The sequence below is a fragment of the Pseudopipra pipra genome, chromosome 25 (assembly GCF_036250125.1).
Source record: "Pseudopipra pipra isolate bDixPip1 chromosome 25, bDixPip1.hap1, whole genome shotgun sequence".
Taxonomy (NCBI): Eukaryota; Metazoa; Chordata; class Aves; order Passeriformes; family Pipridae; genus Pseudopipra; species Pseudopipra pipra.
This window is the reverse complement of record NC_087573.1, coordinates 199,815-211,887: the sequence shown is the minus strand read 5'-3', so window position 1 is coordinate 211,887 and position 12,073 is coordinate 199,815. Positions and strand designations below refer to the sequence as shown.

The 12,073-nt window shown below is 59.6% G+C and overlaps 1 protein-coding gene across 3 annotated transcripts in view; it reads right to left on the bottom strand.

Annotated features, from left to right (window-relative positions):
* The window catches only part of TEAD3 (TEA domain transcription factor 3), a 25,127-nt gene extending 13,054 nt beyond the window's left edge, over window positions 1–12,073 (bottom strand). For 2 of the 3 annotated variants that reach the window (XM_064635778.1, XM_064635780.1), the window contains exons 1-2: window positions 11,935–12,073; window positions 196–452 (exon numbers count right to left, since the gene is read on the bottom strand). In XM_064635778.1, coding sequence (XP_064491848.1) covers window positions 196–331 — 136 coding nt within the window. In that variant the 5' untranslated portion in view covers window positions 332–452; window positions 11,935–12,073. The remainder of the gene's footprint in view (window positions 1–195; window positions 453–11,934) is intronic. The other variant, XM_064635779.1, reaches the window with a different exon arrangement.

The following is a 12,073-nucleotide window of genomic DNA, read 5'->3' as shown; positions in this document are numbered from 1 at the left end:
ACGCAGGTCACTGCCACCTCCCCAGTCCAGCTCTGTGATGAACCTGGAGAAGCTGCTTTCGGGGCTGGGGGGGTGTTCAAGGGCAATGCCCCAGTGTGGGTTTGGGGCAGAAGGTTTTGCTTCAGCCCTGGCCACCCCATTCTGGCCAGAAGCCCAGTCCCTGCCTGCTGCCTCCATCCTGCCCCTGTCACTCACCGTACATCTTGCCCTCGTCTGAGAGGATGATTTTCCGCCGGCCACAGGGTGGGTAGATCGCCAGCGCCTCCTGGAAGCTCTGCTCAATGTCCGGACTCCACACACCCTCGGCATCATTGTCCAGACTCTTGTCCATGCCATCCTGGCCATCTTCCCGCCCCTCCCCGGGGCTGCCGCTGGCGTTCCAGCTGTTGGACGCTATGGTGCTGGCTGCTCTGGGCTCCGACCCTGAGCCCCCACGGACACACGACAACCTGCTGGGACACAGGGGACACCTGTTAGACCCAGAGACCTTTGCTGGGGGCGTGAGGCTGCAGTGACAGTGCGGTCCCAGGTCTGTTCCTGGCTCTTGCTCTGTCCCCACTCACACCCAGAGCAGCATCTAGATGTGGGGCATCAGAGACAAACAGGCTTTCCTTGGGGGCAGAGCCATGATTTCCCCCAAATCCAAGCCACAGGTGACCACCCAGGATCCACCAAATAAAGTCTGGGAAGAAAACTGCCTGGTTACTGCATTATCCATACAAGGAACTTGGGCACATGGTGCTCACGGGTGACACCTTGGGACAGGGTGGCAAGAGCCCTGCAGCTTGTGAACCCTGACCCCACACCAATACCAACTGCCACACAGCAGCCTCCTTGAGCGAACTGGCCCCAAGAACAACCCCAACCCCCAAAATCCCTGTTCCACTACGCATGGCAAAGGCAGAGTTGGGATTTGAAGGGAGATGCTGGGTGGCTCCAAGCCAGACCCCACTAATAGGAACCAGGTGGCCGGAGCTGTCCGGCAGCCCTACCCCTGGCACTGGGAGAGGCCCCCCACTCTGAGGATGCTCTGCTGGGGCCCCAGGCCCTCCCCAGCTGGTGGGTGATGCTGGAGAGTCTTCAACCCTCCTCCTCCTTCTGCTCTTCTCCTCCGTTTGCCTGGCTCCCAGCGCAGTGTTTCAGTGTTTTGCAATAACATGTTTGGCGGCAGCTGGCGGCGGTGGGAGCAGAGTAGAGAGGTGTCTCCTGCGCCGCCGTGCTTCCCGGACAGGCTGGGAGTGTACAAAGGTCTCCGGCACAGACATCTCCTTTTAAAGGAACTGCCGAGCCCGCTGGCTCAAGTACGCTGTGAGGCCTTGCCTTTTTTTTTTTTTCCTTTTATAAAAAAAGAAACTTACCCCCCCATCTCTCTCTCCCTCATCGTGATGTGATGTCAGCCCCTCCGGTCCCGCTGCCCGTCCCTGCCCGCGTCCCCCCCGCCGCCGCTCCCCCTCTTGCCGAGCACTGTGGCCAAATAAGGAGAACTGGATTGTAGGATCGAGCCAGCCAGCCAAGGGAGGGATGGCGGCAGCAGTGCCGGACGGGCCCGCGGCACCACGAGGCCCGTGCTGTGCTTGCTGCTGGGGCGCTCTGTGGGGCAGCCCCCTGGGAGGGATACATTGTCCAAACCTAGGAGGGTGTTGGGATGGGAGGGTGGGGGGACACCAGGACCAGGCACTGAGCAGGGATGGCACTGAGCGGGGACAGCCCCAGTGGGACCCTCTGCAGCTCATCAAGCACATCAGGACTCCGTCCCAGCGAGGTACCTACACTGGGTGCAGCTGCTTTGGCCGGGTGCTGAGCCCTGGCTGCTCTACAGCAGTCCAAGACCCCCCAACAGCTCAGGAACCCTCAGACATATGGAAACCGGAGATGACTCAGCGGCACACGGCAGCCCAAGACCCTGCTGCTCCCAAAGCCCACAATGGCCTCCAACCCCACAGCAGCACCATGGCAGCCCCAGACCCCCCAGCACCACGGCAACTCAGAAGCACCCAGCCTCAAGATACCTCAGTGGTCAGAGACCCCACAGTCTGGTGCCAGCCCAGCACCCAGCAGCATCCCAGGACCCCAGAGCACCACAGGGCTGCCATCAGCCTGCTTACTGCTCACCCTAAGAGCAGTAAGCCCCAGGAGCTGGTGCCAGGGGCTGACTTTGCAGGGACCCACTAGACTCCCTGCCCTTCCTAACTGGTGAGTGCAATTAGGGCCAAGAGTGAAGCTATAGGGCTGAGAGCAAAACCATGGGGCTGGCTCCACCACTGCAGGCAGCATGCCCAGTGCCCTGGGTCATCGTCCCTGTGCCAGGAACTACATGCACAGGCAGGGTAACGGCTGCCCCCACACCCTGTCTGCAGCACATGGGCCCCCCTTCCTAGGAGATCCCCAGCCCCCTCCCACCCCACTGCCCCCCCCAAGCAGGGAAATCCCAGTCCAGCCTTTTCAGGGAATCTGGGAGAGGAGGGAGGGTGATGCTGGGGCCCCGACCAAGGTGCGAGGAAGCAGCTCCTCCTCCTTCTCCTCCTCCTCCACCGAACCTGCTCTTGGCCAGGCCAAGACATTGGATTTCCTGGAGGGAGGGTGCATGCACCGCGCTGACGCAAGGCACGGCCGAGTGCCGCTCCACCCTGCCCCTTACAAAACACCAACAGCAGCAATTAGGGAACCGGCAGGGCTGGACGGCCTGTGGAGAGACTGCGGCCAGACCTGCTCCGGGCAGGGAGGGGACCGGACCTGCCAGAAAACACGTCACCTGCTCCTGCCTCCCGGCTGCTCCCCAGGGACAAGGGCGGGAAGACCCCTCCCACAGCACAGGCATCTCTGCAGGCTTTGGATCGGATCCCAGGACCACTGATCCACGGAGCGGTGCTTACCCCCTCTGGGGATGCTCACGCACCCATACCAGGCAGGCATCCCCACATCCAGCTCACTTACCCCTCTGCATCCTGCCTTTGTGGGGGGACACACTCTAGCCCACGGCTTTAGAGGGTGATGGAGGGGGCTGCACCCTTGTGAGGTCCCCCAGCGGATGCAGGACGAGTGCCCGCAGCAGGCAGGGGAGGATGCCTCCAGGGCAGTCCTTATCTCCCTGCGAGGACAAAGCTGCGCCAGGAGACCAATGGTGTTCCCACAAGCTCACAGAGCTCGGCCCCAGCACCACTGCGGGGGACGTGAGGGAGACCTGGGGCCTGAGCAGGCAGCAGGGCTGCAGGCAGCTGCCCTGTTGGGAGAGCTGCTTGGGTGGGAGACCCTGCTAAAGCAACAAGAAGCCTCTTCAAGCTCTGCAAAGGCAAAGAAAGTTCCAAAGAGGGAGGGGTCCTAGGGAGATGAGTGTTATCTGGTGGGTGGGGGGAAGGAAATACTTCGGAGGCGACTAGCTGTGGTCAGAGACTCGTGGTGGGTGCCCCGCGGGGGCCGGGCACAGGTGTCAAGGCCAGGAGCAAGGTGCTGCTGGGACCAGCACAACCAGCTGTGATAGAGATCAGGTCAAGGGTGTGTGGGGTGGGATGGAGGAGAGCACTTGGGGCTGGGGGCACAGGGAGGTTATGACATAGGCAGAGGTGCCTGTCACCCCCGCAAAGTCTGTGCACCCTGTCTCCATCCCTATCCCTGTGCCACCGAGTTGAGGGGACAGCATGTTCCTCTATCCCAGCATGGTCAACCCCAAAAGCACTGTCTCATCTGGTGTAGCCACAAGGCACAGCCCAAGCAGCCTTCACACTGCTCCAAACCCTTCTGTCCTGGTTAAACTGGGACAGGGGGTAGGGGTGGCTATTGTCACAGCATCCCCTCAAAGCGCCTGGGATGCAGGACACGATAATCAGCATTTGCTGCACAAGAAGGGGGACTGCTGGCACTATCTGGAGGGACAACACGTGGGGCACAGCAGCCCCAGAGTCCCCTTCTTATCTGGGGCTCCCCCAGCCCACGGAGGGGGACACTGGGAGAAAAAGACCCTGGGAGAAAAAGGTGCTGGGGACACTGCAGAAGCAAAGAACCCTGCAAAGGCAGGGTGGGGGGCCAGCAGCATCCCGGTTCTGTCCTGCCTCCACATGCAGGGGGCCCAGGGTGATCCAGTCCTTCTCCCTCTCCCCTGCACCCAGACCCCATGGAAAAAGGACAAAAGCTCATGACAAGCCCAGGCAGGCATGGCACAGAGCAGTGCTCAGCCTCGCACCAGCACAGTGCTGCCAGCGCCAGCCCTGCAGGGGGAATGAGTGAGGCCACCATCACCACTGCACTGTCACCATGACCAGTGGCACACCCACACCAGGGCTGAGGGGGAGAGAAGCCCCCATCCTCCCTGATGCTGAGGGTGCAGCCCTCATCCAGGGATGGCTTTACAAGACCCCAGTTGAGCAAACTCCAAAGCCGAGACTCCCAGGCACCCCAGTTCCTGCCCACATGCCCTGGCACATTGGGGCTCAGTGAGAGCACAGCCGGGGCCCTGACTCCAGGCATTGATTTGTAGGCAGGCAGAGGCCTTCATTACTGTGCCTCTCGTTTCAGGCAGGGGAGCACTGGCCGGAGGCAATGTCCATGATGCTGCCTCTGCTCACCTGGTGACACGGCCGGAGGGAATGCTGCCCACACCATCACACAGCCACCAGCTCTGCAGAGCCCCTTGAAAGAAAACCAAAAGCCGTGGAGCTCCTGGGGGACACCAGCAAGACCACAACACACCAGGAAGATGTTGCTCTGTCTGCTGACAACCCCAGTGAGTGCACAGAGCCGAATGCTCTTGGCTCTGCTGAGGATGACCCTACATCTCTTCTCTTGCTCTTTGCAGGAGTCCCGTATCCCTAGCACCTTGCCCAGAGACCCTTTGGGAACACCCTGCCCCACGTCCTGCCCCAGACACTACCCCATTCCCACAGGGACACCATCCTGGTTGGCATGAGGCTGTCCCAGGGACAATCAGAACTCATCAATGCGGGTGGCAGCAGCTGAGCAAGATGCAGCACGGCAGAGAGGGTGGGGGAAGGAGGCTTGTTTATATCGTGCTCCTCTTCCAAACAGCTCTCGCTGCGCTGAGGGATTCCCTGGATCTGGGAGAGAAGGGCGGCCACTCTGCTTTCTCCCACCCAGGTTTGCACCTCTCTGCCAGGGCGAGGGACACGTTTTCCCAAAAGGGTCCCCTGGCACAGTTTGGGGACCCAGGCGGTGGCAAAGCTCCCCATGCACTAGGCTGGCTCCCTGTGAGACAGCCCAACTAATTTCCTCCTCTCTATTGCTTCCTGTCCCTTCCGGCTTGGCGGGCAGCTCAGGAAGCAATCGGAGCGAGAAAACTGCAGGAGGCCATGTGGCAGCATCCCACTAGGGTCTGAAGAACTGCCAGGGCTGCCTGGGCACATGGTCCCCAGCTCCAGCTGGACCCCTGCTGCTCCCCAGCTCCCAGCAAAGCCCTGAGCCTCGACCTGGCAGGGATGTGGCTGGTCCTCACTCAGTGGCACACGGCTGAGAGATGCTCAGACCCCTCATCCCAAAGGGCTGTGGACGAACAAAGAGGAAATGTGAGTGATTTGCCCCAAAATATTTTGTCAGGAAGGAGGGAGGGGATGGGGCAAATGCAGGGCACAGTTCCCTCCTAATAGCAGAACCACGGGCACTCAAACCAACCCCTCCATCCCCTCCTCTTTCCCCAGCCCTGGCAGGGCAGCAGAGCTGGGTTTCAGCTTCTGGAGGACCTGAGCCGGTTTTGCTCAAGCCTCCAGGCTCAAGACCTGAGGGCAGAGGACAGACGGACACTGTAACCCAGCATGCCTCCCTGGCCCAATTACATTGCCCTGCCCAGCCAGGATGGGGCGTTTCACCCAGCAGCGCATAAATAGAAAGCTTTTACAGCATTAATTGCTCTCTGTGTTATGAAACTAGCTGGATGGAAACAACAGGGTTGGAGTCGCCTGCCAGGGATGGGCCACTGCCATGCCTGCAACACCCCCAGTGCTAGTGGCCCACGGCACAGCCAGTGCTGGACACAGCACTCCCTGGGGACCATTGAATTTGCTTTGCTTCTGTGCCAAAACGTGTCCATTCCAGAATGTCTCCCTGAACATCTCCTGTAGATGAGCTTGGAACAGCCCACAAGTCTGGAGTCCTCAGGGACTCCCAGCTTGTCCCAAGGGGAAGCTAAGGGGCACTGCTGTCAGGGGAGCACTGGGGGAGCCTGGGCCAGGCAGTCCTGTGCCTGCAGTGGGATAGTGTCCCACCATCTGGGCCAGCCAGGCATTTCAGGGACTCCAGCAGCCCTCAGATTTGCTCCTGAGAGGAGAAATGCCTCCACAGAGGAGCTCCAGGTATTGCTGACCCCATTTTTTGCCATTGCAGCAGGGCCAGGGAAAACGTCTTCCAGGGGACACCGGCTGCCAGGCAAGGAGGAGGAGGAGGAGGAGGAGGAAGGCTGAAATGAATTTCACACGCGCCCCCGGCTGCCTCCACCCCCGCGAAACCCAACCCTGCCTGGGCAGCAGCTGCACCCACTGCCTGCGCTGCAGCACCCGCCAGAGCCCAGGGTTAGCACCGACTGTCACACTCCCAGCTTCCAACCAGGAGAAATCCTGTGGGCTGGAGGGTGCAAGAACTGACTGGGGGGGATCGGCACCTGAGACACCGGGCAGGGGGGCTGTCAGGTATTACCCTCCCAGCTGAGACATGGAGATGCCCCTGGCTGCCAGAATCTGGGACAGAATGTGACATGGAACTGTCACCTGGCCACTGTCACCCGTGTGAGGGGGCACACTTCCCTGCCCTCTTGCAACGAGTTCAGAATCTTGAGGCAGTGCCAAGCTGAGGTCCTGCAGGAGCTGCGATAGCAGGTACATGCTGCCTGGCACAAACTCCATTGGTCACCTTTTCTCAGAGAGGTATATTTTGGTTTAGCACCATTTTACTGCCACCACCCCAGACAGTCCCAGCAAGCAGATCCTTGTGCATGCCAGGAGCATGTCAGGAGCTTGTGGCAGTGAATCGCCTTCTCCCAGCACCTCTCACTGCTGCCTGAGCCGAGAGCTGGAAATGGGCACAGTGATTCCTGTTCCTGCAGATTGAAAAATTGCTCTGGAATTCTCAGGAAGGAAAGTTGCTAAAAATACATGAAGGCAGTATTCCTGGTAAAAGAAGGAGCTCCAGCAAGGAGGATGGCCCAAGAGCGCCAGAGAGCCTGGCACAGTGTGCTAGCCCCCTACCCTGCACACTAACATCCAAACATCGGAGCTGGACCCTGACCCTCCGCTCTGTGATGCCACCCAGGCAAGGCTGCAAGCAGGGCACAGCAGCCACCTCACATGAGAGCTGGAGCTCAAACTCATGCCATAGCTGGGCACAGGTGCTGGCAAGCACCAAGGGAGGACCCTGCCCAACTTATTCACCAAGCACGCAGGCACAAAGCTGGGCATGGAAAAGCAGAGTCTTGGACCAGACCTTTGCTCCTAGACTGTGAAGCACTCAGATCTTCTTGCTAATAAAAACCTGACGCTCACTTGGGTCGGGGGCTCACATGCCTCCAGGCGGGTGTGCTTCTTCCTAAACCAAAACTGCCTAAGCTGGTGGGGGGGAGGTAGGGGCTGGCTGCCTCTGGGGGAAGGGCGGGCAGCAAAGAGCTGGCATGGGAACGGCAGCCCATCCTCCACGCACCCGCGCCACTCCGCGTCTGTAAACTTTGAACATCTTCCGGAGAGAAGTTAGTGGCTATTGTGAACAGCTGGATTTAATTTTACGAGGAGCGAGGAGGAGACAGTTGTGGAGAAATAATAAGGCTTGGCGCTCCCAGGCGAGGATCCCTGAGCCCGGCCAGCCTTCCTGCCTTCATCGCACTCTGCCGGGGGAGCGCTGGCGAGACAGTCACAGTGCAACTGAGGCATGGAGCAGCATGGGGCTCACCCACCTTCTGCGTGATGCAAACCTGAGTCCAGATATCTGGGGCTTTGCCCCTGTGTGTGTCCCCAGACCCATCACCCCTCCAGCAGCCAGGGCATCGTCAGTGGCATGTCTCTTCCTCACAGCAGAAAACTGGGCTGCCAACACAGGGCCTACTTCCCAGCCCACAGCAGCACCTTCAGACCTAGGGACCCCCAGTGCTCATTCTCAATGCTGGTGGGCCACCGACGCTTGTGGGCCACTGTGGCGCAACACCTCCCTCCAGCCGGCTGCTTCCCGTGAGGCTCTGCCCACCTCCTAAAATCAGTTTTAGCTCTGCTGCCCGCTTACCAGCCACCCCCTGCAGCCAGGGGAGCTCTGCCAGCACACACTCCAGGTCTGCACTGATCCCCCCACAGCAAGGGGGAAGGGAATCAATCAGCCTCTTCCAGCACTTGCACCTCACCTGCCACCCGCGAGGCAGCACTTCCCAGAGTTACTTCTCCCGGGGACAAGCACAGCCCTGAAGCTCACTGCAGTCACTTCTGTGCCTCTGGCTCGCGGGAGGATGGCTGAAGGTGAGCTCCTGGGTCAGCTTTAACCAGCTGAGACCTAGCACAGCTCGTGACACACCCAGTGCCCATCTGGAAGGTGGCAGCAGTGGGCACGCTCGGTTCTGGTGCTGCTGCTGTCTCATGGCACATAATGGGGGACACTGGGAACATTGGAGCATTGCATCTCTTTGGGACCAGGTGGGGGGACATGCTCCATTGGGATTTGCACCGCCAGGATGGGACATGCTTTGTAAAATCAGTGTTCCTCCAAACCCTTCGCTGACAGGATCCTGTTGGCTGCAGAGCCCTACATGAACACTGTTACCACTAGGCCACCAGCTTCAAACCCCAGGAACGAGACTGTCACCTCCAAAGGGCTCCATGTGCGCTCATCAGGAAACTCCACAATGAGCTGCATGGGGAGCCTGAAACAGCAGCCAGCATTGCACGACCCCCTGCTCCCCACCACCATGGGCAGGTGAGCGGCCCACCGGCACCACGAGGAGGTTTTGCTGGGGCCCCTCGCTCCCATTTCACAGGCGGGGAAAACCAAAGCGCTGGGAGCTGTAACAGCATGTCTGGACCCGCAGCAGGATCTGGACGTGCATTATCACAGAGGGGGGCTGCTCCTGCAGCGTGCCCACTGCAGGCTGGTGCAGGGCATGGCTCCACCGGCTCACCCCATCATTACCTTCCCTCCCTCCCTCCAAAAAAACATTTCATAAGTTGCCACGTGATGGTGGCAATAGCAAACACCCATGCGCTTCAGGTGCCTGCCCCAACCACAACACACAGGTGCCTGGGCTCGGCCGCCGTGGCTCACGGCCCGGCCTCGACCCCAGATAACACCTTGGACAAACAGCTGAGAAGCTGAGAGCATGGCCTGGCCACCCAGCAAATCCCCCATGGATGGAAGCTCCCAAAATCAAGGGTAGTTGGTTATATCCCATCCATCAACAGTGCTCAAGGCGATGTAAATGCTGTGGCAGTCTCACCAGCCCCTTGCAATTGCCATCAGGGACCTAATAAGAGAGGAAAGCTCCCAGAGGTGGTACAGTTTTTGGACAGCATCCAACCCGTTCATTGAGGGATGGAGGAATGCCAACCCCACAAAGAGCCCCGGGATGGTTCTTGCCATGTAAGTCCCAGCAGCACCCTTGGTTAGGGCTTTGCAGCCCCTTCTCTTTTCCTCTCCATTCTCCACTCCCATGGACAGAAGAAGAGGTACTAATGCAGGAAAACACATTTTTTTCCCAACAAACAGCCCAAAATTGCCCATTTATGACCTTTCTGGCTGCTGCATGCCTCCACCAGCCCCACCACTGAGCTCACCTGCCACCAGCCTCGTGCTCTCTGCGTGTTTGACAGGAGCTGCGCAGTTACTTGCTTTTTAATACCTTAATTATAGCTGATTACCACTGCCATCCCCACCTCCTCAGTGCCATGACCTGCTCACACACCACCAGGAAAAGGCTCCTTCCTTCAGCACAGTGCCAGGGCCACCAGGACTCGCCTCCCAACCCATTTGGTGGCGGTAAGATGGGGATTAAATGGTGATTAAAAGGAGATGCTGTTTCTGATATCATGATAAATAGCGACCGTATGTCATGGCAAATGGATACAAGTCCCTTTTACTGGCGGACCTGGAGGCTGGAGGGTTCCGCTTTGCAGGAAAGGGATGTTAGATGTGGGATGACTGCTGGAGGGTTATGCTGTCCAAAATGCCTCCATTGAAGCATCCCCCCACTCTGAGTTGTGCCCCAATGTTGCAGTCACCCCCATCAGGACAAGGGTCCTTGAAATACCTGAGTGCCATTTACCCAAGGCAGCTGGAGCCCACCACTTTCAAAGGGTTATTTCTGTTAGAAAAGCCAGTGCAGTGCCAGCTGCATGCCCACCCTGGTGAGGTAGCTGGGTGCTTGAGGTCCCGGGGGACAGGAATGTCTTCCCCTGCATCACCCAGCTGGGAGGGCAAGCTGCTCACCCCGCAGCCATCTGCAGTCCCTTCCCATGAGAATGTTGGCCCTGCACACCCAAACCAGACCAATTCCAGTGCCTTCTCCCAACAGGACACTTGTGCCTGTCCAGTCTGGTGGGGAAGTGCTGGGGCACTGCCACAGTGACCATCACCTGCCCTGTCAGCAGGGGTCCAAGCTCCCTCCCATTTCTCTCCTGCCTTCCCTGTTGCGTGACGTTGGTGAGTCCTCAACCCTTGCCCACTTTGGGACCCTCTTCCTTCCATTCCCGGGGAAAATGACCCAGCTGGGGTGTCGGAAAGGGCTGTGGGGCCATGGAGACCCCAGGGCAGCTGGGTGCATGGGGAGGGGGTCACCAGCCTAGTAAACTCCAATTCTCCACCCATCATTATGAGCACTTCAGTACTGTGGGGGGAGGTTGGCAGCCTCGCTGGCAGGGCCCCCCGGGGTGGCCAGGCTGTGCCAATGCCCTGACTCACGACACGCACGTACCCGCGCGGGGTAAAGCGATAGGAGGGGAGAGAGGATGCCGGAGCCCAAAATACTCTGGTGTGCCTGACACGGGAGATTATCGCTTTGCTGATGGGACGGTTGCCCAGCCTGGTTTGTCCTGGCTCCCTGCAAAGCACCAAAAACCCCCAAAAGCTCTGCCCTCACTTTTTCCTCTGCCACCCCATGCCAACCACCCAACAGCAGTGAGAGGCTCAGGATTCACGCTGCCCCAGCAGGGCCACTGGTACTATTTCCAGCTGGTTTCTTCCCAAACTCTGCTTTTTTTCTCAGCCTTAGAACCCAAACACATTGTACAGGGCCTGAGCAGTTTCAGGGGGCGGAGGTGGGTGGCACTGCAAGGGCTTGGCCTTATTTTCCTTCCAAGGGGGTTAAGGGGAAAAAAACAACCCCAAGCCCAAGGAGGGTGTAAAAATAAAATAATAATAATAATAATAATAATAATAATAAAGATGACACACTGCTGAAAATTATACATCTAATTGCTGCCTTGTTAGCAATGCACCCCTATGACGAGGCACAAAGTGTTTAGCATACAGTGCATGGTCATCCCCTACATGCGCGTGACACACATGTAGCGTGACACACGTGTGACCCCACACCTCACCGGGGACCCTTCCGCGCCGGTTCCCGGGGAGCTTCAGCTGGGACAGGCTCTCGCCGTCCTTAACGCCCGGTGCCCGCCCCGCACGCTCCCGACATACGGGCACAAGGCCCCTTTGTAGCCCCGGGATGAGCCGCAGCAGGGGCACTCGGCGGGGGACCGGTGCGGGGCAGCGCAACCCCGACGGGGCGGGAGCCTGGGGACCCGATGGTGAGAGTGGAAACACCTCGGCTGTGCCCCCCACACGCACATACCCCATCGGGGAGCGTCGGGGGGAGCCCCGGGAGGAGGTACTGAGCTGGTGCGACCCCGCCGACCCCCGCCATCCGCCGGGTCCAGCTGCAGGCGGAGGTCTGCGGGCCGGGAGGAAGGAGGGGCTGGAGGAGGAGGAGGCGGAGGAAGGGGGGTTGGGAGTCTCTTCCCGGCGAGCGCTTACCTGCTCCGTGCTTCGGAGGGCTGGGCCGGCCGCGGATGCCGGGATAGGGGCCGGGGCCGGACCGGGGCCGGGGCCGGGACCGGGGCCGGGGCCGGGGCCTGGCCGGAGAGGGCGACAGGAATGCGGGGAGCGCGGCGGG